The sequence below is a fragment of the Triturus cristatus genome, chromosome 7 (assembly GCF_964204655.1).
Source record: "Triturus cristatus chromosome 7, aTriCri1.1, whole genome shotgun sequence".
Lineage (NCBI taxonomy): Eukaryota > Metazoa > Chordata > Amphibia > Caudata > Salamandridae > Triturus > Triturus cristatus.
This window is the reverse complement of record NC_140590.1, coordinates 1,547,058,880-1,547,085,552: the sequence shown is the minus strand read 5'-3', so window position 1 is coordinate 1,547,085,552 and position 26,673 is coordinate 1,547,058,880. Positions and strand designations below refer to the sequence as shown.

General features: G+C 43.3%; 1 protein-coding gene across 1 annotated transcript in view; it reads right to left on the bottom strand.

Annotated features, from left to right (window-relative positions):
- LOC146812342 (adenosine deaminase-like) overlaps positions 1-26,673 on the bottom strand; it is a 195,416-nt gene that overhangs the window by 22,717 nt on the left and 146,026 nt on the right. Inside the window, exons 8-10 of the mRNA XM_085619335.1 lie at positions 26,476-26,577; positions 8,607-8,674; positions 1,118-1,247 (exon numbers count right to left, since the gene is read on the bottom strand). Coding sequence (XP_085475461.1) covers positions 1,118-1,247; positions 8,607-8,674; positions 26,476-26,577 — 300 coding nt within the window. The remainder of the gene's footprint in view (positions 1-1,117; positions 1,248-8,606; positions 8,675-26,475; positions 26,578-26,673) is intronic.

Below are 26,673 nucleotides of genomic sequence, written 5' to 3'. Positions count from 1 at the left end.
GAGAGCATCTCAGAACGAGCTCTTTTTAACGATAGGGGCTTTATGCTACACGACTCATTGATGGTGCAGAGACTTCTTAGGAAGACTCCACGCACTGATATCTTTTTCTTTTCCATTGGAAATGCTTATGCAGGGAAGTCACTTAACGCCAGATTAGGGACAGGTGAATGCTTCTTACTTATCAACCCTCAATGCAGGGAAATTTGGACTCATGTTTCTTGATTTTCTTTATCCTACTTCTTGAATTAATAGTATTGTTCCTGCAGCACCATCAAAATTGAATACGTAGATTTGGCTTCACCCTAATTCCGTAGTATTTCTGTACTCATGTGTCGAGGTGTCTCTATGACCAGTTAATTTGGGCTTTGTAATAAACTAACTAATCTTACATAGTTGTCTGCCAGTTATTATATATCATGGAGAGTTATTGGCTAATTAACTGTGTGTTAATGATTTTCTCCCCTTCACACTTTCATGCTTAAAAAAAACAACCACCGGATTGTGTCTTTAAAGAAGGTATAAAACTAATAGGCCCAGACCTTTCACAATCTATCGGGGATCAAAATACTGTGATACTTGGAATGATACAGATATTTTCCGCACAAATTCTAACAGGTTTCACCTGCCAAAGTTTGTGTGAGGATATAGTGTGCAGTTTTTCCAATTCCTGTAATCCTGATTTGGAGGCTAATTTGTGTTTTCTCTCAAATAAATTGCATTACCGAGATACTAAGATACTAAGACTTCCCGTGAATAATATGTCATTTAGACAGATCAGAAAAAGGGCCAGATTGGGTGAAAATCTCTTCTTTCTAAAGGAAATACTAAACGTTAAGGGGTATCCAGTGTAAGGATTTCCTCAACCATATGAGTAAAACGATGGTGATATTTCACTAATGGGTTCTCCAGGTGTACGTCCAAATATCAAACACAACCATTTTGTCTCACATAAATATTGTGTCCTTAATATTGGTTACAAATATATTATCCTATTGCTGGAGATTAACACACCAGTTTTTCTTTAGGATTTAACACTTCCTCTTAAAATCAGAAGATTTTTCGGTACCACTGAATTCTACATTCTGCCCAAATTATGGAATTGACGACATATACTTACTGCCTGTTCAAAATCTTCTTCTGTAAAGCCCATGTATTTCTTGGCTATGGAATAGTCTGTGTCCAAGGTTGAGTCACACACCAGTGATCCATCTGAGCTCAAAGAATAGTTTGCTTTATCTTTCTTAAATCTGTGAATGAAAGAGGAAATATTAATATGTTCCAATTTAATCAACATTTTCATGCTGTCCTGTTTTATGAAGTTGTTTATAAAACTGCAATTCATGACTCTACAATCAATAACAAACATCTTGTTAATTTTACAACCCCCATTTTAATTATAAAAGTAGAAAAATGTAAGAAGGTGTCCAATGGATGTGAAACCTCCCCATCCCCGGCCCATGTTACTATTTTGTGAGTTGTCATCATCACTAATTTCTTCAAAACTGTGGAGTCTTTCAAAAGCCCTCAGGTACAACAGTGACCTAGGGCCTCATTTAAGGTTTAGAAGGAACTGAAAATACTCCAATTTCTTGAGAAACTGCAAATACAGAGGACATATGGTCAGCTGAATTCCTCCACCAAAGTATAGTGGAGAAACTGTAGCTGGTGGATTCCACTAGCTGGGTCAAAGGTGAAGGTTCTGTGTTCTTGTAACCCCCATCTCTGAGACTCAACTGCTCCCATTGAGTGGTAGAAAGAGTCCTGGGGTCTGTGCAGCCCAAAATATAAAATAAAAAACCTCTCAGCAAAAACTCAATTTGTTAATGCACACCCTAACTACAAATTTATCAGAGAGTAAAACACAATATTCTGATATCAAAGTAATAAGACAAACATGGCCCTTTTTTTTTTTAACATGTTTACACAATTGCCTGGAGCAGTCTGCTATCTTTTTTTGGACACTCTTCGGATTTTGAGTGAGATATTTTTTTATCTTCATTATTTTGCAACTTGAGGTCGATTTTGTTTCTCCAAGTTTCTCATTACGAGCACCCAATAAAAGATGTGATATTTCATAAAAGGTGTGGTATTCCTGATAAAATCTAAATCTGCCGAGTAGGAATTTTTCGGTTGCAGAAAATACCACCCCTAATTTTGGGGAAATAACAAGCAGATTTTGCTGCTTTCCACGCTGGAAACTGGAAGCTCCAGCAAATACCAGATATTTTTCCTTTGATAAATGTCAGCAGATTGGACCTGCTGATAAGTATCACCAAACCTATAATTGCGATATGTGCAGTAACAGGAGTTAACACACAGATCGCAATTAAGCAGGCCGCTCGTACTGAGGGCCTATGTGTTGAGGCTCAAATAAATGTTGATTTATTTTTCCATCTGCCCGTTCAAGGAAGGATTACACAATATCTATTTCTTGGTAATCTCCTGGACCAAGTGGCATGTGTTTTGATTTATATATTTAATGAGTACATTTGAATGAGTTTTTATAGCACTGAGGGGTCTGTTTATTACATTCTCAAGCATTGCAGTACAGCAGCCAAAAGTTCTGTGCTGCATTACATGAGAAGGAGAGAACAGAACAGCGTGGTGAATTAGTATAGGGAGATATGAAATTTATTTGAGCGGTGGACATGTGAGTTTGTTATTTGGATTGTCAAAGGATAGTGGAGGGATAGAGAGGGAAGGGTTTGCATATATATAGCGCTTGCTACCCCTTATGAGGTGTTGAAGTGATTTTCAGCGGGTAGCACGCTACTCCGGAACCCAAGCAGGATTTGTGGGGAATTAGTATAGGAAAATGCGAAATTAATTTGAGCGGTGGACATGTGAGTCTGTTAGTTCAGTTGAAAAGGATGGTGGACGGGTACCGAGATATGGCACTCTCCTCCTCTCTTACTAGCACTGGTGCACAATCAAGCTGCTGAAGTGTCACACACACACATTTGCACCATATAAGTGAGTCTAGCATAGGGTTTGCACTGGAAGGGTACCCTTACTGCACAAAATACTATGCTTAGACTAACTTAAAACTTTTTCTGACTTTGTATGTGTGTTATACAGTGCAGCATAAATTAAAAGGCAAAAATGAAAGGTGAAATAAAGGCCTTTGTCCTTGATAGCGCCTATTTCAAAGGGTGCTATTTTATGATGCAAAACCCTGTCTACATTTTTTAGTAGATTGGAATTGCACCAAAAACCATGGGTGGTTGAATGGGAATGCCCATGCCCCACCCATGGATCTCCCCCCCCTTGGCGCTAAGTAATGCAAAGCAGCACTAGGAACTGCTTTGCGCTACTTTCATATAATTTCCAGTCTATATTTGCATTGGAGCTAGATAGCAATGTCATTCAAAGTATCAAATTAATGGTCACATTAAATCCAATTTACCAAATTTGGATTTAATGTAACCATTACAGGAAAGTCGTTTTAAGAACTTACTATCCTAAAGTTACCTAAAGTAGCCCTGTAGCAGCCTCTTCTGATTGGTCAGCCTTTGAGAGACTGAGCCAAGCTGCTCCCTGAGTAGGTGTGAAGAGGCATGGGGCTGCAACAATACAGCCATTTGGTGAGAGGAGATTTGGTTCCTGGAGAAGGGAGAGGAATGGACTGGTCAGAAAAGATGGATGTCAAAGACAAAAGAACACATTTCATAGAACCCAGTCCAGGTCCCTCTTCCTTGATCTCGAGCCAGATGGGACCCCCGCTAATAAATTAAGAGAGGAGCTGGAAGGGGATTGTAGTGAGAAGGCTTGCACTCGGAAAGACAACCTGCAGCACTCACAAGGCTCCACAATGAAAAGACTATGACTGGCGCAAAGGAAAAGATGTGTAGTCAATGATCAGCAACAGGTACAACAGAGCTGGAAGAAGTTGCCTGCCAAGCTAAAGAGAGGATCACCTCAGCTGACAATTGCAACTAGATTTTTTCTGGACTGTGAAAGTGCACTGTGGGAAATCAAGTCCTAGCCCCTAAGATGCCATTCAGAGTCTCTGAACCTTTTGCTTGAGCTAGTAGTCCCATACTTTCCTCAAAGAAACTCAGAACCAACAAGATCTCAAAGTTTGGAAAACTTTCTGAAACTTTTGCAGAAAAACTACAGGAGGAGACCAGCTCGACGCCAAGGATCAAGCCGTCGCTTCGGGAATCGGCTTGACCTTGTTGGTATGTCCGTCTGAAAGCTCCGGATCTCTTCGCCATCAAGGACAAAGACTTTCAGAGGCTCACTGAGGTATCGTGCTACAGCAGGCTGCCATGGTTGAATCAAACTCTGTATCCGAGAAGCCCGAGGACCCGCTGACAAGCCTGTTGACGAGAGAAAAGCTCAAAGCATAGGACTAAGTCTGAAGTAAACATTTGACTGGGACCTAGCCTTCAGCCTATCTAACCCATGCTTCATTACGGTTGGCCTAAAACTTTGACTTTGTCCAAGTCCAGCGTGACCAGGTAGACGTCACGCGAGTGGTGCCTTCATCTTTTTGGTGCTAGAATGCACAATTTTGGATTTAACCTTTGAAAATTCATATCTCCGGTTCCCTATTTTGGTGCTTTGTTTGTGGTTTTGGTGTTGTTTTGAAGATAAAAATATTGTCTTTTTTTAAAAAATTGGTGTTGGTTTTTTATAATGTTGTGTCTTTTACTTATTTACTGTTTTGGTGGAATAAAAATTCTTTACACATACCGGGCTCCTAAATTAAGCCTGACTTTTCCTTTGCTAAACTAACAAGGATTGAGCAAGGATTAATTTAGTGAGGCTTAACCAGACCTATTAGTGATTGTGGCATTACTACTAGTGAGGGTGAATACCCCCATATAATAATAACTCGTTTTTCTACAGCATGAAATGCAGAATTAGTATTTATTAGAACCTTTAGAAGGACTATGCCCACGATAAATGCCAACAGGTTTTTCCTGCTAAAATATATTACTGGGATTGTTGAATTATTCTACCGTGGGCTTCTGCCGGATTAATGCTAAGTAAGATAATGCCGTACTCTCTTGAAAATCTTCACCTAAGTTGTCAATGTACTGTCTTTATTGCTGTTTTTGTTTCTAATAAAAACGGTTTAAAAAATATATATATATATATTACTGGGAAAACAATGGGTGCGCACTGATTATGTGTACCATCATGTCACATATCGTTTAAAAATCAGCATGGAGATTTTACTTTTGGATTTGCCCAGACGTTGAAAAGGGCCTGGCACAGAAAAATATTTTCATTAATTTGCACTAGCTAACCTGTTTTCACAAAATTTGTTATAAAAAGCTTACTTGTTATCACCACCCACTCTTGATGAAGCACCATGCTTCCTGCGTAGTTGATGAGTCTCTTTAAACTGGATATAAAGTTCTTCTTAGGAAGGATTCTGACAGAATTCCTATTTTTTGCCTTCTACAGTGCTGTTTGGGCAGCTGCACTCATATTTCTAAATTACAGCACTTCAACCCTATTTGAACATATGTGGGAAATGTTAAACTTTACCAGAATGCACCGAAGCACATTCCCAAAAGCAGAGGGGCACTAGCTATGGCATAGAAATGCCATTCAGGTGAAACCTGAAAAACACCTTTATTGTAGCCAAGCCAGATATAGTCAGAGCTCGATCACTTCCAAAATGTAATCAATTTTTTTCTGCCTCTGAACTGACACTAAGTATTGAAGGATTTTATTGACATTGGTCATTGCTAATATACCAAAACTGCATTGCACTTTACATGATAGGGAGTCCTGCACTTCGGCAGCCAGATATTCCTGCTCACAATGCCGTCACCAGGCCCTTTGTTTCCTGGTCGCACTGACCTCCAGGATACCGCTCTTTTCTTGAACTCAATATCTGTACCGTTGATTATCCAGATGACACTTTTCATCTTGCCCTGAAGAGTCACAGTTTTTCTACTGTTGACGAAACACGTGTCGGTTTGCGCCCTTTGTGTTGATGAACTCATCTTTGAATTAAAACAACACCTTCGGGGGAGGAGCCAAGATGGCGACCGGAGCAGTCGCTTGAGCGCCCGGCTCCGTCGGCCCTTGGCCTCGGACTATCATCCTGATTCCTATCCTTGCCGATTTTCGAGGTGCAACGCGTGCGACGACGCGCTGACTGCGCCGCCGCTTTCCCGAAGTCTTAGCCCGCCCGGATGCCGGAGTTCTTGGTGCCTTTGTTCCCCGCACTGGACCCCTGCTCTACTGTGGCCTCGGCCGGCCCCCTGGAAGCGTCGCAGTCACCGGACCCGCTGGTGCAAATCTGAGCCCCGAGGTCCCGATCCCGCCTCACGCCACGGACGGTCGCCGGAGGAGCCGGGGGAGAGACGCCCGGACACCTCCTGCACCCTGCACCTGACGGGCTGGAGCTAGAGGGTAAGCCCCGGCGTGACGGGTCTCCTACCCCGCTCTGTGGACCACGCTGTGGAAGGCTGCAGACCCCCTTCTTCTATGGTCTAGTCGGCTGCAAGAGAGCCCGAGGGAGGGGAAGCGACTGTTGGCTTTCACCTGTTGCGGCGCAGACCTGTTGGGAATTGCCTCCTTGTCACGATCCCCCCCCTGGCCACGGTACCGTTCAGCGGTAAAACATGGCGCTGATTGCCTGCTCGCTGCTGGGGGGTGATGCTCCGGTCTCGCCCGCTGCCCGCTTCGCCCTCCCTCTACCAGACTCCAGCTCCCCAGTGCCGTCCCGGATTGCTGCCGCTGTGGGGGCGCAGCTTCCGCTGACATACGGCTCCGTTCTGGCTGCCCTGCGGGACTTTCGTCTGCAATTGTGTGTCGGCTTGCAAACGCTGAGTGAGCGGTTCGACTCTACACTGTCTGCTGCGGGTCGTGAGCGCCCCGTTTGTGATCAACAAGACGTGAGTCTGCCAGTGCTGTGGTCCTCCTGCGGGGAAGTAACGACTGGGTGTAGCGGTGCTCCACTGGTGTCTGCGTTTGGCTTTCCCGGCGCTCAGGATCAATCGCTCTCCTGCTCAATGGCGGATACTTTGTTTCCCCGGTCATTGCTGCCTGCTTTGTTGTTGCCTGCCTCACCGTGCCCGCAGGACCTTCCAGCTGAACTACACCTGACGACCTCGAGGAACCGTTCACGGTGGCCTACGGCTCCTTTTATGTGGAACTCATGTACTTTACAAGCCAGGTCTGGATTTTATATGGTGTGCAAGGGGACCTCAATAGATGATCGGCGGCCATTTTGTGACTCTACTTCTCCATCTTCTTCCAAGCGGCCATATTGTCTTTGTCTGTTCGGGATGCGGGGCATTCACGAGGGGGCGGGTCCAATCGTAAGCCCGCGATCGGGCCAGGGCTAGATTACTTTCTATCATCATAGTTTCACGGACGGGCTGGACTGGGACTGGAATCGTTTGCATATGTTGTGCGCACTCGTCGCGATCTGTCTGCCTTCATTTCCTTGTTGTTACATGCTATCTCCACACGACCGCCTTTGGGTGTAGTGGGGTTTCAGTGTGTGGAGGCTTGGTTGGCCGGTGGTGTCGGGCGCTCCGAGGATACGTGGGCTCCTCCCCGCCTCCTTTCTTCTTTCTTCTCTTAGTTTCTTTACTCTATTCCTACTTTCTCTCTCGTCTATATTTCGGGTTCATTGGGCGACAGGCACTATGCTGGGGGGGGGCAGGCCATAGCCTCCGCATTGGTGTAGGGTGGGGGGGTAATTTACTGTTTCTTTTTAGTTCTATGGGCCTCTTTCTTTCATGTCTCTGCGCTATACTTGTTTCGATTCGGGGTCCGGGTGTGGGGTGGATTGAGTGGGGGCGGCTTTTAGGGGGTGCGTATTTACTACTGTGATGATCCTGTTATCTAACTGCATCGCCTTACTGTATGAGATTTTCTATGGCTGTTTTAATGATGCTGCTGCTCTCCAGTGTATGAAGCCGACTCGCGGACTCGAATCTCCTTGTTTCTATCCTTTACTGATTTCTTTCTCGATAAAAATTTTTTTGAAAACCTTAAAATTAACCTTCACTTCTCCTTCCCCTGGTGTCAAGGATCCCTCCAGTGTATGAATCCTGAATCATTGCTAATCTTGACCTTGACGCACAGGGGATGTACTGTTTGTCTCTGTGCTCAACCGTATTGTGGCCGGCCTGATGGTTGTAGGCCCGTATTTGTTCTTTTACTATGCACAAATAAAGGTTTTTTAAAAAAAAAAAAAAAAAAAAAAAAAAAACAACACCTTCTTCATATTTTGTTGAACTTTGTTTTTCTTTCTGTGATCATATTACCCAATTGTTACATCTGCACAGGATTTGTTTATAATGACAGGGAGTCCTGTTAGGTTCAGGAGGACAGAATCTCTGTCAGATTTCCAAGCTAGTGGCTAATAATACAACCCAGTGTCATTTAGAAAAATTGTACAGATGTTATTTTTGTATATATTGGGTTTAATGTGGGCAATTTCATGAAATGAGTGTAACAATCGTGATGCAAAATTCCCAAAATTTTGCAAATTATGCTGGTGTAATTTAAATGTTGCCGGGCCAGATATTTAACACTATAGAACAGTTAGTCATACCACAACCTAAATCATCATAATTCCATATATTTTAAAGTATTAAGCAGTTAGAGATATTATTAAATCTTACTGTATCAAAGGATGCTTTGTCAGATCTGGGTCACAAGCACCGGTTATGTAACTTGACCATGGACATTGCTGTTGAATACAGGGAATATGGTTGTAAATATTTGCAATGTCTGCCAAAGAGCAGCTACATGCATTGAAAAGCAGGAGAGATATCGATCATACATCAGTGAAATATATATATCACCTGCTGAAATAAAGAACAAAATAACAGAATGCAACGTACCTTAACATAACAAAACATAACATTGCATCACATAACACAACGCAATATAACATGACATCACATAGCATAAAGTAACATAACACAATATAATGTTACATTACCTATGGAGACTAATCAGAATTTGGAAATTATATTAATTAAATTACTTTTTTTCCAGATAATGTTACAAGTAACTTTGCTAGTAGGTGATACTTCAGGGGTGACGGGTTACAAGGCCTACAGTAAGAAGTAGGGTTTGAGAACAAACTGGATGAAGGAGATGGCACGTCAGAGGGTGATGAGGAGTGGTTTGTTCCACCAAAGTGAATGAACGAGTAAGTGAGTAAGTGCGCATTAGTGAGCAAGTCTATCGACTGCCTACAGCCCCCGGGAATAAGTCATCTGTCGACCGCCCCTTCCCCCCCCCCTCCATCACCCCTTCCCCCCCCACCGTTCTTACCTGCACCAGGTGGCAAATTCAGGGATCGCCCCGGGGTTGCAGTAGTCTAGCTAGGCCACTGTTTCTACAATAATAGTTAAGAGATTCAATGATATTCCCCTGTTTCTGCCCTTGGATTTGTTCACTTCTCCTTCCTGGTTTCCTAGGATTAGATGGACCAGATTAGAAGGTATATTTTTTCCAATTTGTCACCTGAGGGTTGTAGCTCTCTTCCTTTGCAGTTTCAGACTTCTGGTAAAGCAATCATATCATTCTTGTTTCTCTCAAAGGTCTGGATATTGTTGACTCGGGACAGGTTAAGGTACGGAGACTTGTCTAGTAAGGAATAGTCAGTGCTTAATTCGTAAAAAAATAAGTGCCAGGGGCAAAGGTATTTCACAGGAGACCAGTGCATCTTACGCCACCCACTGCCCCTGTCAGTACTAGTCACTGGGTATTTGGGTGGGCTGGCAGGGTGGGGGCTTGTTTCCCACTGCCCCTGTCAGTACTGGTCACTGGCTATTTGGGTGGGCTGGCAGAGTAGGGGCTTGTTTCACTGCTGATGGGGGCTAGTTTTGTTGTAGGGGACCTACCGGTCACACCCCTACTTGCAGCACTTCTAAATAAACAATCCAAAAACAAGTGTTTTAGATAACACTTTAAGCACACTTCAAAACCATTTGTTTCTGCATTGTTCATTTACAACTGTTGCAAGTAGGAACCTAGCCGGCAGATCCCCAGCAATACAACCGGCCCCTACCAGCAGTGAAGTAGGTCCCCACCCTGCCAGCCCACTGAAACACACAGTAGCTATGCCTACCCTGCTGCCAGTGATGCCAAATGCCATTACGCTCCTTCAAAGCTGACCATTTGGACTATTCCAGGACACCCAAAGTTATAAGAAAATCCTGGACGCACTGGGATTATATAATTTTTAAGTGTTACTCTCGGCTGAAGTCTTGTGCTTAAAAACAGTGAGGCAGCGCCATCATGCGTTGGACTGTCAAAAACAAGTGCCTGTGTTAAGAATTAAGTGCAGGTGCCAAGAACCGCCAAACACAAGCACAAATTAAGCACTGGGAAAAGCTCTGTTTTTAGCTTTAAAAGCATAGTTGGATAAGCTTCCAAATACATTCTGATATTACTGTTTGAATTCTACAAGTACTCTACAATTGTTTTGTGAATACCTTGTGCACATAAGCCTTTTAAAGATGCCCTGGGCATCTGCAGATTTAGACATGTATATGTTTTTGGGACTGAGATGTGCTTCAGAAGATAGATGTGTGGGCTTAGAACTCACCAGAGGATACATCTTTAAATGTGGCCGAACATGGTCATTTCGTCACACGTGCTTGTGCATAAATGGATGAAAAGACATCACTCAAAGGTTTTTGCACCTACCCTAATCCCGCACCGACCATGAACTGAGCAACAGTTGAGCTCCCTCACATTTTCCACTAGCTCCTTAGGTATGATACCACATGAGGGAGGCATGGGTGGTATGAGGCAGACTAGGAGAGTTGAAGCACAAGGGGATCAGACAGCAGGGATGGGCAGGTAATATTGAGGTACACGGAGTCAGTGGGACTGGGAGGTACAAGGTACGAAGGTGGTATACAGGCATAGGAAACTAGGGTGGCATCGAGAATAAAGGGGATGCACCACCAGACGAGGGCAGGTGGATGAGAGATTGCCCAGGGAGAAATGGGCAGGGAGGCACAGAGATTAACAGGCAGGGCGGTACACGTGGTCCATGAGCAGGAGACTGAGAGTCATCAGGACATGGCCACGGCGACACTGAGGCAAAGGTAAGTATATACAACGGGCATATTTCATGTGGCGTGGGTCATTTGAAATAAAAGAAAGGGCATTGCCTGGAAGGCACATTCAGATGGTTAAGTACTGTAAGGCACTTGAGGAGCGTGGACAGGGAGGCTTAGGGAAGGTTTCCAAACCTCTCATGGGTCATTGTTGCATTAAGGCTGCTTCAGCCATCTGCCTTAAAGGGATATCACAAAAGCCCACAAGTTAGCATCAGTTTGCACCAAAGGTCTTGGTACCCGGAAAAAGGATGCACATGAATAATATTGCCCAGGTCCTCAAACATCCTTGCCTCAGAGGGGAGCCTCTCTCAGTACATTTCTTTCTCTCTGTCCATTGCTCAGCTTACCCTGCCACACTTCCTGCCTGTACTGAAAGGGGTCACTCACTGCAGAAAAACAGTGCTCCTTACCCAGTCATGCACCACTAACAATCACCAACAACAGGCATTCTGAAACGTTGGTTTGTGTGATGATCTCAGCTTGGGTTTTTAAGATGTATTGAGAAGTCATTCACCAGATGGGCCCTTTAACACCTTCCATGGTCTCCAGTTTGCCTTCCTCCTTGTCTGTCTTACATCCATCCAGTCTGCCCATCCACTCGGCCCATAATAGAGACATTTCACTCTGTAGTGCTTTATGATTGCTTACTCGATTCAATGGCTTTTCTTTTGCTCCTGTTTCTCTGCCAGGTCGTTTTGAGTTTATTAACTGGTCACGAAGCCATTGATAGATTCAGGATGACTACACTGTGAAAACAGTTCCTGGCCCTTGGCTAGCCTTGTCTTGCTGAAACAGATGCACCATGAGAGGATTGCTTGCAAGCGGGACCGATTTTCCAAAATGTTTTACAATTTTAAGTTGGCATTGGCACTGCCAGTTCTCCTCAATGAATCACTACACCAGTGTTCAGGAGGGTTAGCTGTCAGCTGTCTGCATGACCAGCACAGACCAGATAAAAAAACAAGTTTTCAGAAATTGACAAAGTTAAAGTGCAATTAATAACATTGGTTTGGGAGCTGGAATGCCCCTGGTCTTTGCTTCCTAGCAGGCACACTACTCATTAGGGTATTTCACCACCTGCCAGTTGGCCAACCACTCTCCAGAGAGGAAAGACTTTGACATAGGCAGGAAAACCATTGATACTCAAAAAGAAGGGCCCTGCTGCAGACATGCATGGAGATACCAGAGGCAAGATAGTCATTGCACTAAGGCATTAGCAGCATAAATACACGTACCCTGCACATTACAGGTTTAAATCCCAATATGATAGCTCACGAGGATAATGCAACAGCAACAAAGATTTGAGTTTAACCTGTGGGCACGAGTTTCAAATCTCAGTAGGTCACCTGCCCTGCTGAGCCTTAAGAAATTGTAAAATTGAGCACCATTGAACTGAATACTAAATGTACCTGCTGTCAATGCATATTTTTGCAGCATTTTACATGCTTTTATCTATAATTTTCCATAATTGAAATGAATTAAATTAAACGGAAATTAGATTTGCAAAGCGGTCTACTACCTGTGGGTGTCTAGGTGCTAAAGCTTCTGGAAGATCAAAATCAGACGTGACCAGGTATATAGATTTCTGGATGTTAAAGAGCCATGATTTTAAAGCTTTGTGAAAGGAGAGCAGATCTGATTTACTCTTTAGATCTGAGGGCATCGAATCCCAAAGCTTTGCAGTACAGGTGATAAAACTGCAGACGCCCCAGTTGGCTCTTTTGAACCTGGGTAACACCAGAATATCAGCCACAGGTGATCTATGTGATCTGCTTGGGGTGTACCACAGGAACCTTTGTTTAAAGTATTTAGATCAAACATCATGTAGTGCCTTAAAGGCAATGCAGAGGACCTTGAAATCAATTCGTTTTAACGGGGAGCCAAGAAAGCTGGGCAAGTACCTGAGCAGCAGACGGATATTTTGGTATTCCCGAGAGTAGGTGTGCGGCGGCATTCTGAAGGACTTGAAGTTCATGTAAGTATCTTTTCTGGATGTTAGTGAATAAGGCATTGCAATAATCCACTTTAGATATGATGAGGGTGGAAACTAAATGTTTGTGTAGGTCTGATAGAAAAAAAGGAAGCATTTTCCTGAGCATTTTTATCATGAGAATGATGAAGTGGTAATTGCATTAACATGCCCATCAAAAGAAAGAATACAGCCGAAAATAACTCCCAAGTGCCTAACCTTGGTTACAGGAGGGGAAGGTGTTCCAAGATCTTGTGGCCACGAACTAGAAGACCTAAAAGAAGAGTTTTGACCAAAGAGTAGAACTTCGGTCTTGTTTGAAATTAACTTCAGGAAACTGTGGGGCACCCAGATCTTAATCTCGACCATGCAGTCATGAAATCTAGAAGCCTGTTACTGGCCACTGACACCACAATTTGAGTGCATCAGCATAAGACACCACTGCAAAGCCAAATGATTCAATTAATTTGGCTAATGGGGTCACGTAAAGGTTAAAGAGAGTAGGGTTCGACGATGAGCCCTGAGGGACCCCACATGGCAGAGAAAAGGAGGGGGACTTGAAATGTTAGATTTGATTAGAGCAATTACCTTGCTTGCTTTCTACGTATTTATCTAATCAAATATATTTCTTATGCAACTCTGAAGAATCATCTTCCATGAGACTACTGTGGTATTGTCATGGGCAGAGTGGTTAAGCAGCTGTGTTTCAACTCAGAAAACCAGAGTTCAAATAGTTCAAATCTCTGCTGCCCCACTTGAATGCATTGGATCCAGTTAGGAGTTTCCAAGATATAAGTGTGAGGATATCTCTGGTTTGTAATCTCCAATTTTGCCCAATGTCCTATATTCGGTGATTATGAGTTATTACCACAAGAACGACAAATAGCATGCAGAGCTGGGAATACTGGGTCCAACACTTTGTATTTTGTTTCCGCATTATGGGCAAGTAACATGTCCAAATCTGCATATATTTAACCCCGGCTAGAGGAGGGGGTAAATGCATGGGGGACTTTTTTTCTCAGCGGTGATGAAGGGGTGGGTGCCGCCCGCAGGCCCCACAGCTATCTCTGCAAGCCCTGGCCTGGTGTCTCTCAAGTGATAGGGCCCAGAGTTTGCAGACCCATTCATCCCATGCCTGTAGGTCCCAAAAACCTATAGTTCCTTTGAGCAGTGTTCCATTTGGGGATACAGCTCCAGACAACTCGTAATGACGGCCATTGGACGTCCCTCACAAACTGCTTTATCTCTACGTCTCTAGATCTGCTAGAACAGGGAGTATATGCTCGCACTCGCTGTTAAAGACTGCACAAACGGTGTAAAAATCTGAAAATGTTGTAATTCAAAAGTCAGGGATCCAAGCCTTTGTATTTGCGACGGTGGGAGGAGAGATGTGTTTAACATTTCACCAAACAGCGAAATTGGTGAAAAACGCTTTGAAAATTCAATTTGAAGAAATATCACATCCGTTCTGCAGGTACAGCTTTAATGAAAGGGTAGATTTTGTACTTGAACATATAAAACCGACTGTGTTCTGGCTGCTCGTGCCTTCCTGGACTGCAAAACGCTGTCCAGCTAGATACAGGATAGCAACAGCAGCTCTTATTGGCTGAAGAATAACAATGGGCCCGATTCACAGAACTAACTTAAGACAAAATCCTAAACTTACTACTCATGGTATTCACAGAATGCACTTACGACTGTCCTAAGTTTACATCCGCACTCGGGACGGAATTTCCGCACCCGGAGTGTAAGCTCCGCACCCGGAGCGGAAATTTCGCCATCGGGCCGGAATCTCTGCTTCCGGGCCGGAATACCCACAATCTGGTGTTAATTGACTATATCTGATGCATTGTGGGTATTCCGGCCTGGAAGCGGAGATTCTGGCCCGATGGTGGAAATTCTGCTCCGGGTGTGGAGCTTCCACTCCGGGTGTGGAGCTTACACTCCGTGTGTAGTGCTTACACTCCGGGTGCGGAAATTCCAGCCCGAGTGCAGACGTAAACTTAGGACAGTCGTAAGTGCATTCTGTGAATACCATGAGTAGTAAGTTTATTTTGTCTTAAGTTAGTTCTGTGAATCGGGCCCAATGGTCCTGACACACAGGTTTATTTTGATTGGCTAAATTGTGACCCGACTATTGTCAATTCAGTGATCTGACTTTACACTCTTTTAATCTTTGAATCAAATTCAAATTAGGACCCTTCCGTTAGGAGAATTCTGATGGGCTGAATAAGCCCATCAGAATTGCCGTGAAATGAACAGCCCATAGTGTACAGTGTGTAAATCTTGCGGTTCTTGAAATGCTGCAGGAAGCTCCCAGCTGTTTTTGTTTATGTTAGGTTGAAGCAGAACCCATGGAAAAGAGAGAACTGTGTCTGTATTATCTTCTGATTTCTTCTGACTTAATTTGTTCAACCCTACCTAGGACAACAGCGTAATAGCCATCATGGTAAGATACATTCTGACCTACATTACTTGGTAAATTAAGAATTCTTTGAGATTCTGATTTTTGGCTCCTAAATCACTGGGCAAACAGAGTAAATACCTATACATGAATGAAAAGTAACAAAACTAAACACATTACCATTAAAGACAATAAAATGAATGATGGAACCTCAGCATCATCCTGGACTCCTCGCTCTCAATGAACCGCCAAATCAATGCGGTGGATCCCCACCCAGTCCAGGAAAATGGTCTCCCATGCGCTTGTCAGCTGCAGACTCGACTACAGCAGCACACGTTACACCAGCACCAGCCTGAAACTCCTAAAAAAACTGCAAAACACCCAGGATGCCTCCGCCAGACTTATACTTAACATCCCACGCTGCAGCCACATCACCGGCCATTTCAGAGACCTTCACTGGCTTCCTATCAAAAAAAGAATTGCATTCAAGCTCCTCAAGCATGCCTACAAAGCCCTCCATAATGCTGGATCTGCATATCTCAACCACCGTCTCTCCTTCTACACTCCCACCAGACATCTCTGCTCCGCCCAACTGGCCCTCGCCACCATCCCAAAGATCTGCAAGAGCACGGCTGGAGGAAGATCCTTCTCATACCTTGCTGCGAAGACCTAGAACTCATTGCCTCCACGCTTCACAAGGAACTTGATTGATTGATTGACTGGTGAGGGGCAAGGTCCACTACTGTGGTCCTATGCTCCCCCACATGTGTTTGGGGTTTGTGCGTGAATGCCTCTGTGTGACTTGGTGGCTTCCTCTAGACTGTTGTCATGAGAGTCAGACCCTGTGGGCATTACCTTTTGCAGTTTTGGCCCATGATGTCCAACAACAATCTTAGCAGCTTTGATCAATTCCATCATCCTGCCCTCGAACCTTAGAGTGGACACCTCGGGAAAACACTCACAAAAGTCCCCCTATCTGCTTGCTTGAAGAACATGAATTTGAAGATGGCAAGCCTCTTGATAGAGCCCTTGCTTCCATTTGGGTAAACACAGGCCCTCTGGAGCCAGTCCCTTGTTGAACTTTGGAAGAAGTTTCAAAGATGAGGGTGAATGCTTGCGAAGACCAGGTCCCTATCACCAATCACCCAAGGCGGCATCAAGCAGCTGTGATCCTCAATAAACTTGAATTAGTGGTGCTTAAACAAGAAATTCACATGGTTAACAGATCGTACCGTTCGTCAAGCTCGTATAGGAAGTGCACCATTGACGTGAAGGATTATGCTGAAGAAAAGAAGCTTATGTGTGAATACACAAGACCAGGTAAAGGCAGTCTTCAGGAACCAAAGAGAAAAGCTGCCAGTGAACCCTGTTGCAAATCCTCTGCTTAGCAAACTTTCTCCCCTACATCATTCCATAAACCAGCCTTTACACACCACCCTTGAATAGGTACGGCAGCTCTGGATGAATGCTATGAGTTACCATGCACGTCCTTGCTCCACAGGCCAGAAACACAGCCGAGGTGCCCGAACTGAGGGTATTAACCTCCAGTGCTGGCTTTAACGCAGTGCGACCGGAGCCATCACACCGTACCCCAAACTCGGATGGGTGCTGCATTCGGAAATATCGCACGAGGTTAAAGATGCCGGCTGCAGAGCTCATCGTCAGGCGATACTACATTTTTTACTAACGCTGATGTTTTATGTACTCATCTGGACACATCTGAGTTGTCTCTAGTCACAGTTACGACACATCATAAAGTAGCACAAAGAGTTAATGTTCCTGCTGCAAAGTGCAAGGTGTGGTGCAGATCTCAAATGTGTGTTTTATGTAGCTAGTGGAGTGGGTTAATTTTGCCACAGATATCCCTTTGTTACTTGCAGTTTATAAATTACATTTCTTCTAATATAGCACAGTGAGCTATGAAGCAGCATCAAGAAGCTGCTTGCAAACTGCATGGCCTACGTTTAGAACCTAATTATTATTTTTCTCAAGCATTTGTTATTCTAAGGTAGCTAAAAAATTGATCCTTTGGGTAGGAATCCATTCTTATTCTTATCAGTGCTGACAACCCCAACCATTCCATTACATTTTAAAGGTTCTTTTTGTGTTTCTCCAGACTAAGCACTCTTAACATATAATGCCTACGCTTATGGACGCTTCTGCTTCAAGCAGCTGTGCACTTTATCAAGTGATGATGGATTGATTGATTGATGGATAATATGTAACTCCTGGACCTTGTGGTCCTTAATGTGTTATGTAACTTTTCCTATACATTGAGTTACACAGTTGCATGATTTATTGTATATGTATAATGTGTATCATGTAAAGCGCACATAAGCACTTCTTCGTGATGAATAGCGCTATAAAAGAATTTAAAACCGATAAAGGGGCTGATGTGGGGCACTGTTCAGAGGTGGTAGTAAGGGATGCATAGAGAAAGTAATTTGGGAGGGGCGCCAACAAATATCATCGCACCCGGCACAAATAACACTTAATCCGGCCCTGTTTGCCTCTAAGCACTACAGACACGTTTAGCTAAATATCAAATCTTCTAAAGGTACTAGTGACTTTGTATTTGATTTTTAAATCTTTTTAACTGCCCTACCTTCTCCGAATATCAAAGCTTCTAAAGGTACTAGGGACTGTGTTTGACTTTTAAATCTTCTTTTTAGCTGCCCTACTTTCTCTGAATCTGAGGACTGTTTGTTGTACAGGACATATCCACTATTTGTGTGTGGTTGCTGCCTCATACCCTACCTCCACCCAAACCAATACACCCTCACAGAGTAAACCTTGGCTGCTCGACCAAGCTACTGTCAGGGGGTCATGTATGCAAAAGCAGTCTTAACTTAACCTGTGCAGTGCACAGTAGCCCTGCCCTCTCAACACCAGTGATAAATGACAGTACCCAGAGGGGATAATTCACTGGCTACCAAAGGGCCTGGACAGAAAGCCTAATATAATTTGGCACAATTTAGCAGAACACAGAATGGGTTTCATTTGTTCCAAACCAATTGTTCATTTGATTTAGTACTATGAAGAAATTATAACCTCTTAGAGCAAATGTTTTTTTGAGAGCCAGAACAAGAGTTGTAAATAGGTGGAACAGAAAGATAAAAACAGAAAGAAGAGTAATTGGGTCAAATTAAGAAAGCAGGGAAAAAAGAAGAAGGTGTTGAGGAAAAAAAGAAGATTTTAGGCGTCACTAATAGAGATTGTTGATTGATAAATCTAAAGTAAATTACGGCAGTGCTGTTGGAAAGTCATCCTTTTTACCCTGATCATCCCCATTTTTGACTGATACTGGTGGTTACTGACTATGAAAGTGTCCTGGGCCCTGCTAACCAGGGCCAGTGCTCTGTCCTTCAAATGTATACGGTAATTGGTGTAATTATAACTGGTCAAGACAACCTACCTGTAAGTACCTAGTGCCTGGTTGGACAGGCAGGTTTAGAGACCCCCCAGTGAACTTAATGCACTTAAGTGTGCACTGCTGTATTTTCTGTTGTCTTTTTAAAGCCCGGGCTGCTTTGTAGGCTGTTTTTTAAATAAAACTGTGTCCAAATTCAACTTTGGAATTAAAAGTCCAAAACGAACTTTGTATTACATATAAGTCACCATTAAGGGCTGCCCTAGGTGCCGCAAGGGTAGGGTGCCTGGTTATAAAAGGCAGGGAAATTATAAAATATGCTTTATATGACCTGGTGAGTGAAAACCAACCAAAACAGTTTTTTCCCCATTGTAGTGTCTCTGGCTTAATAGGCTAGCATGCAAAGGCTTTATTAAGCTGTAATAAAGTCTAACTTTTGATTGGAGTTAGCTAGCAACTTAATTCAAAGTATCAAAATAATAGTTACAATAAATCCAACAACTTGCTAAGGTAGGATTTATTATACCTATTACAGGAAAGTAGTTTTAGACATTACTATCCTGAAGTTACCTAAAATAGTCCTGTAGCAGCTTCTTCTGATTGGCCAGCCTCTGACAGCATGAGCCAACCTGCTCCCTGAGTAGGAGTGAAGAGGCCTGGGGCTGAAACAATACAGCCATTTGATGAGAGAAGGTTTGCATCCTGGAGAAGCCATGGAAAGGAAGGGGGCTAGGCGATAAAGTAAACTTTAAAGGTAGAAGAACAGATGTCACAGGACCTAGGCCAGCCCCCACTTGCTTGATCCTGAGCCAAATGGGAGCCCCCCTATTTAGATTAGGAGAGTGGCAGGAAGAGGATGGTAGTGAAATGTTAGCTATACCTGTGGGTTGAGTTAGTTCGACACACAGTTCAAGGAGAGAATTTCTCCATTTTGATTTTTGGAGATTGGTACATTCTGGGTCAAAATATGCCACACTTCCCAGGAAGTGGTCATAGCGGAGGGTGGCAAATTGAACCCCATTGGTTGAAGCATGTCTCCCCCTCTTGCCAGCCCAGAATGGGAAATAAATGTGGGTAATCTGCAGGAGCCCCTCAGATCCCTGCTTGAAACATCTGGAGAAGAAGGACTGCTCTGATGTACCCTTAGTCTGAAACACAGAAGAATTGCACTCAGAAAGACGGCACCTGCTGCACTCTCAAGGATCCACACAAGAAAGGTCTTAAAGGAAAATGAGTGGACTCCCTGAGCAGCAACAGGTAGAAAAGTGCTGGAAGAAACAACCTGCAACATTCACTGAAAGGACTACTCCAACTGACCAGCTTCACCTGGATTTTCCCGAAATGACCAGGTGCATTGTAGGAGATTGAGTACCAGACCCCAAGAGCAAACCAGAGCTTCTGAACCCTTCAGCTACCCGTGGTCGACGTCAAGGACAAAGACATCCAGAGACGCATCATGGCATTGTGCTGAAGCAGGCCGCTGTCGACGAATCGAGCATAAAATCCAATGAGCCGATCAACAAGAGGAATGGTAAAAAAGAGTGACTAAGTCCGAAGGTAAAATCTTGACCAGGAGCTAGCACTCATCGTATCCAACCTGTGCTCCATCGCAGTCGGCCTGAAACTTTGGCTCTGCCCGGTCCAGCGCACACCAGATAGCTGCGAGTGGTGCTTTGAGCTTTTTGGTGCTAGAAAGCACTTTTTTATTTTAAGCTTTCAAAATTAATATCTTTGATTCCCTACATTGGATCTTGACGTTTTGGTGTCCTTTGAAAGATAAAAATATTCTCCATTTTCATAAATTGGTGTTGCATTTTTATTGTAGTGTGACTCTTACCTATTTACTGTTTTGATGATATTAAATGCTTTACACACCTGGCTCCTATGTTAAGCCAGGCTGCTTGTCTGCCAAGCTACCAAAGGTTGAGCAAGGATTAATTTATCGAGACTTGAGTGGACTTTATTAGTGTCTGTAGCATTATTACTAGCTGAAGGTACGTACCTTCTCCTACTAATAACCAATCTTCCTACAAACGCGAATCACTGCCCTGTGTGACTCTGCCCCAAGGAGGCGTTCCATGGGTGGGTGTTCCCACACATCCACCCATGGATTTTGGCACATTCCCAGATTTACCATTAGTGGTAGACCTGGGAATGTGTCAGAATGCTATACCTGATGCCTGTCTTGAAGTGGTGTTGACATCCTGGTTACTCCCACATCTGATTCTGTAAAGGTCCTCTCTTCCCCTTTCAAGTCCCTTTGTGTGTGTGCTGGAGGCAACTCTTTGAAATGTAAGTGAGAAAGGGAACAGCTCCACCCCACCAATCCTAGCAGGATAGTCCACCCAGACAACACCTAGCCCCACTTTGTCTTATTGTTTGTGAGGCATACACAAAGGCCATCTGTCCAGGTATTTACAGTCATGTAACACAGGACATAGGCTGCAGGCACCAAATGGTTAGGACAGGAAAATGATAACTTTCTAAAAGTGGCATTTTCAATACTGTGACTTAAAACCTGACTTCACCATTAAAGCGTTAAAGAAGATTTAAAATTACAATTCATTTGATTTCAAACATGATAATTTTACCTGCTCCCAATCAAAGGTTAGCACACATTAAATGTAATAAGTTAACCCAATGATATCCTATGGAAGAGGTAGGCCTTAGAACAGTGAAAAACAACTGTAGGAGTTGTTTTACCTCCAGAACGTGTAAAACACATGTCCTACTTTTTAAATACAATGCGCCCTGCTCTATGGGCTGTTTAGGGCCTACCCTAGAGGATGAATTGCAGTAAAAAGGAAGGTTAAGGCCTGGAAAAAGGTTTCTTTTGGCAGGTTGAAATGGCATTTTAAAACTACAGTACAAGTTGCAATGGGAGGCATCAGACTTGTTTTAAAAGGTTACTTTAGTGAATGGCGCAATTATTGCTGTAGGCTCACTAGCAGCATTTAATTTACAGGCCCTGGGTGCAAGTTGTACGACTGCATGTTATTTCACCCTTTGCATTTCCACACCCAGTAAAATGTGCAGCAACACCAGGACAGGTGTGATCAATAGGAGTGGTCACCCACTAGGAGACACAGCTCTGCCTGACTTGTAATCAACAACATTGTTAAACTTGATAGACCACACAAAAAGGGCGGAGACATTGCCTGTATCCCTCGAGCTTACATCTCTATCACTATATTTCACTCTGACCCCCTTGAATCATGTGAATACCTTGGGCTCTCTTTAAGATCTACCGATAACCAACTCTGCAAACTACACTTATTTTACCATCCCCAGGTAAAAACGCCTTGCTCATTGATCAACTAATGAAAATGATTACAACAAACTCTGCCCCTCACTCCAATTATATATTCCTAGGGGACTTCAATCTTCATTGGGAAGACCACTATGATCCTCAGGTCAATGCTGTTAATGATTTCTTAGCAGATCAATCCCTAGTACAAGCCTGTACCCTTCCAGCCCACACTAAAGATGTGACACCAGACTGGATCATCTCCAAGGGATAATTGGTTAAAACAATCCTAAAAGACCCCTGCGATTAGTCAGAGCACCATATTATCACCTTCCAAATACTCCCTGCAAAAAATAAACCAGCCTCACAATCAATCAAACCCAGACAATGGGTTTGTGACACTAAAAGACTAAAATTGGAGATACTAATAAATCACTGCATGAAGAACTTATTCCTCCTAATGATATGGCTGACGTTGAAGAACTTACGGAACACTACAACTCCAAAACTCAAAGAATACCAGACTAAGACAAAAACCCTTGGTTCAATGGATCTCTCAATGAAGAAAGACGCAAACTGAGACTAACTGAACGGCAATGGAGACATCATTCATCCCCTCACGTAAGACTGCTAGGAAAGTCCAGAAACTCCTACAACATGAGTATCCTAAAATCAAAAAAAGACTTCTTTAGATCAAAACTTGACAACGGCAAAAACAGACCGAGGAAACACTTTGAAACATCTGCCATCTTGACTTCAAAATCACATTTAAGCAGCAAAGAATTCTCTTCTTTCTTTACTGCTAAAGCCATTTCCCTAGAGCTCAAGACTTCAACTGACAATTCAACAACCCCTAAAAATTCTCCAGCCGATCGTCCAACCCAACCTACTCTGTCTGTGCCCAAAAATAAAGCTCAGTGGTCTACCTTCAAACTATATGAACACAGAAATATCGCAAAAATCTTATTGACTATAAAATCAAACAACCACTACAGCGATCCTCTCCCGTCAAATTGCTTGTCGTCTATCAACCATACTGTCATCCCCATTTGATCCAAGATAATCAATGCATCGCTTTCGCAAGGATCCATCCCAGATTGCCTAAAAACTGGCCAAGTCATCCCCATCCTAAAAAACACTAACAGAAAACCCCTTGGACCCAAACAATTTCCGACTGATAACCAACATTCCCATGCTAGCCAAAGTAATAGAAAAATGTGTTCAACAACAACTGAACCAACACATCGAATTCGAGCTATTAGCCATCTGCCAATCAGGATTCAGACCTGGGCAAAGCACCGAAACAGCAGTTTTCTACTCGCATTAGACCGTAATGAAACATGTCTGCTTGTGCTGCTTGACCTCTCGTCCGCTTTCGACACTGTTAACCATGGCAAAATACTCAAGAGACTTAACAGGATGGGTGTAACGGGGACTGTCCTACAATGGTTTAAATCCTTCTTCGAGAACAGAACGCAAAGATTTCTGGTGAATCAAAATTTATCCTCACCATTTCCTAAGCTATTAGGAGTACAACAAGGCTAAACACTATCCCCATCACTATTTAATCACTATATTGAACCATTACCCGAAATATAACAGCAGGCTAACATCTCCTTCCACATGCATGTGAATGACACACAGCTGTATATTAAGATCACTTCCCTAGAAGAGATTAAGACAATGAACCCAGCATTAAAAAAGACCGTTCAATGTCAAACAAACAATCACCTTAAGCTAAACTCTCAAAAGAACAAATTCTTCTAGTCTCCCCCTCAAAAAACTCCACGTTGATGAAGGATTGGACGAAGCTGATCACTGCACTAAACTGTACTCTGATCCTAGTGGAATCTACCAAGTCACTAGGAATTACTCTAGACATGTACCTAAATATGCAATCACACATCAACACTATGACTAAAAATTCACGCTTTCACCTCAGCTATCTTAGAAAAATGAAACTTTTCATCGAATCACCAGACCTCAATACAGCAGTTCAGACATTAGTCATCTCAAGACTTGAATACGGATGCACAACTTTATCAGGACTACCCAAGATCTCAACAGCCCGCTTAAAACCTGTCTTAATACAGCCGCAAGAATCTTAACAGGATCCAAAATATTTGATCAAATCACTCAAGATCTGAAAGCGCTCAACTGGTTGCCATATGAAGCAAGAATCCAACTAAAGATGGCCTGTATTACTCAGAGTGATTCGCCACAAAACTCCACTGTACCTAGCACAGAAAATTTTCAATTTCTGGAGGAAGCCGACTCTCTTGGAGCGCCGATAATCTTCTGAAACCTTCATTCTTCCATAAGGAAAAAACATATGATAGAGCTTTTTCTGGAGCTGCGCCAAAAATATGGAACTCACTCTCTCCGAGCATCAGAAAAATCTCATCTACTTCAATATTCAAAAAAGCAGCAAAGTCCTTCTTCTCGAGCAAATTCCTCCCTTAATCCTCAGCAGCCGGTTCACACCATGTTCTGACAATCACTCGACCTACTCTAGTCTCTGTGAGTTCATCCGTTATCAGACTCTAGATGGAGCTCCTCATTCTTTAGCTAGGCCCATTCCTCTAGTCCTTATTTCGCACTGAGATATCCTTTTGAGGACAGCTACACCTAAATGTCACCATTGTGAATATCCAGAATAAGTACGAATGTATTATAAATTAATAGCCTATGTTCTTTCTAACTGTATTATTGAATGTACAAATGTTTCCTCGTTTAATTTTTTTTTTATTGAGATACCTGGCAACCTTTTCTAGGTATCAACATTACTGTTTAAAACTACAATGCTATAGATATGTGAGGCGCTCACATACCCATCTCTGGGTCTTGTTCACGTTATACAAAACACTAGATAAATAAATAGATTAAATAGTAATCAGACCCAAGCAGAAAGTTGATCCTCAAAGGAGAGATTTTGAGGCGAGTGAAATAAGCAGGGTTTTGCAAGAAAAACTAAAACAGTTGAATGTGATTGATGTGATGTTCCTTAATGTTTTGCCCTTCCTACACTGGCTTCCTATTAAAAACCGACTCGAATTAAAGGCCCTCTGCATTGCCTATAAGGCACTGCATTCAGCGGCGTCTCCTCCGCTAAGGAGGAGGAGCGTCGCCCCACTGCTTTAAAGGAGTGCAAAACAAAAAAAATGATAATAATGGATCATTTTATTTTTTGTATTGCAGTTGCATCGGCGCCAGGTTTGAGCGGGGCTGGGCTACCCACGTTACAGGGAGGAGGAGTGTCTGCTTCTGCTGCACATAAAGTGCACATAACGGTTTGGCTGGCCCTCTCGGTCCGGCCAAACAGTCATGCGCACTTTGCATGGTTTTCACCCAGGCTGCATTACAGCCTGGGTGGAAAACATGCTCAGGCTTCCACTCGCTCTCTGAGCGCCGGACCACGGCACTCAGAGCAATGACGACGCTGCTATCAGCAGCATCGTGATTGGTCAGGGGGGTCTGGAAGCCTGGGTCCTTCCTGTTCCTGACTTGCGGAGGAGAGGCGGCGACTTGCGACGTCTGGCAACGGCACCATCAAGTAAATTTAATTTTTTCTATCTCCCCTCCCACCTCCCACCTTCCCCTGCCCCCTCACCCTCATGTCCTACCAGCCGCCACTGACTGCATGATTCAGGACCTGAATTCTTTAAACAAAGTTTTCAGTGGTATATGCCCAATAGATCCTTGCAGTCTTCATCTGCTTTCAATCTTGTGATTCCCAAAGCTAGAAGAGCCACCCGGGGTGGTAGAAGCTTTGTAGCGGGCAAGAGCAGTGGAATGCAATTTCCTTCAAAGTAGCGAACACTCCCTTCTTTGTAGTTGCCACCAGTGTGCATCAACCTTGCCTGTATGAGACAGAATGAAGGCCAATCTTCATGCCTATTCAATGCCAACCCTCTCCTTTGTAAGAGAGTATCTAGGCAGACCTTAGCGCTAAAGTTGAGGATAGGGGTTTTTGTGTGAAGAGTCCACCTACTTGCAAGAACATAGATCAATAGAACACATTTTTTCACAGATACTTTCAGAAAACCCAGAATTTAGAAACACGTTAGGGTCACTGCTGATTCTGGTTACTACTAAACCAGAATCTGAGGTCCAGCTCTTCCATATGGCGAGGTCAAGAAGGAAAATTGCAGTGCCACCTAGTAATTGTACTAAATAACGGCAAAAGGCCAGCAACATTTCTAGGTAAGGGGAGCTCCGCAGAGGCAAAATAAAATTTAGCATAGAGCGCAGAAAATATTTGCACCATTCCTACTCTAATTAATCTGCTTGTTATAAGCAGGAAACATAATATGTAACAGATATGGAACCTTACAACCAAAATAAGATCTAGGCGCAGGAGAGATGTTCTCTATTCCCTGTAACATTAAGCCATATTTCAAAGCGCAGGACACTTACCTCAAAATGTATTTTCTTCTCCAACAACTCTTTGTAGAGAACTTGGTCTTGGATGGTGTGATAACCATGTCCAATTCTTTCAGCCTTTAGTATTTCCACTGCCTTTCAAAAAAAAATATTTTATTTAATGTTCTTCTGTTTAATATTCATTTAATTGGTGTATTTGTGAACTGCACATGAGACAGATTCAACAATGAA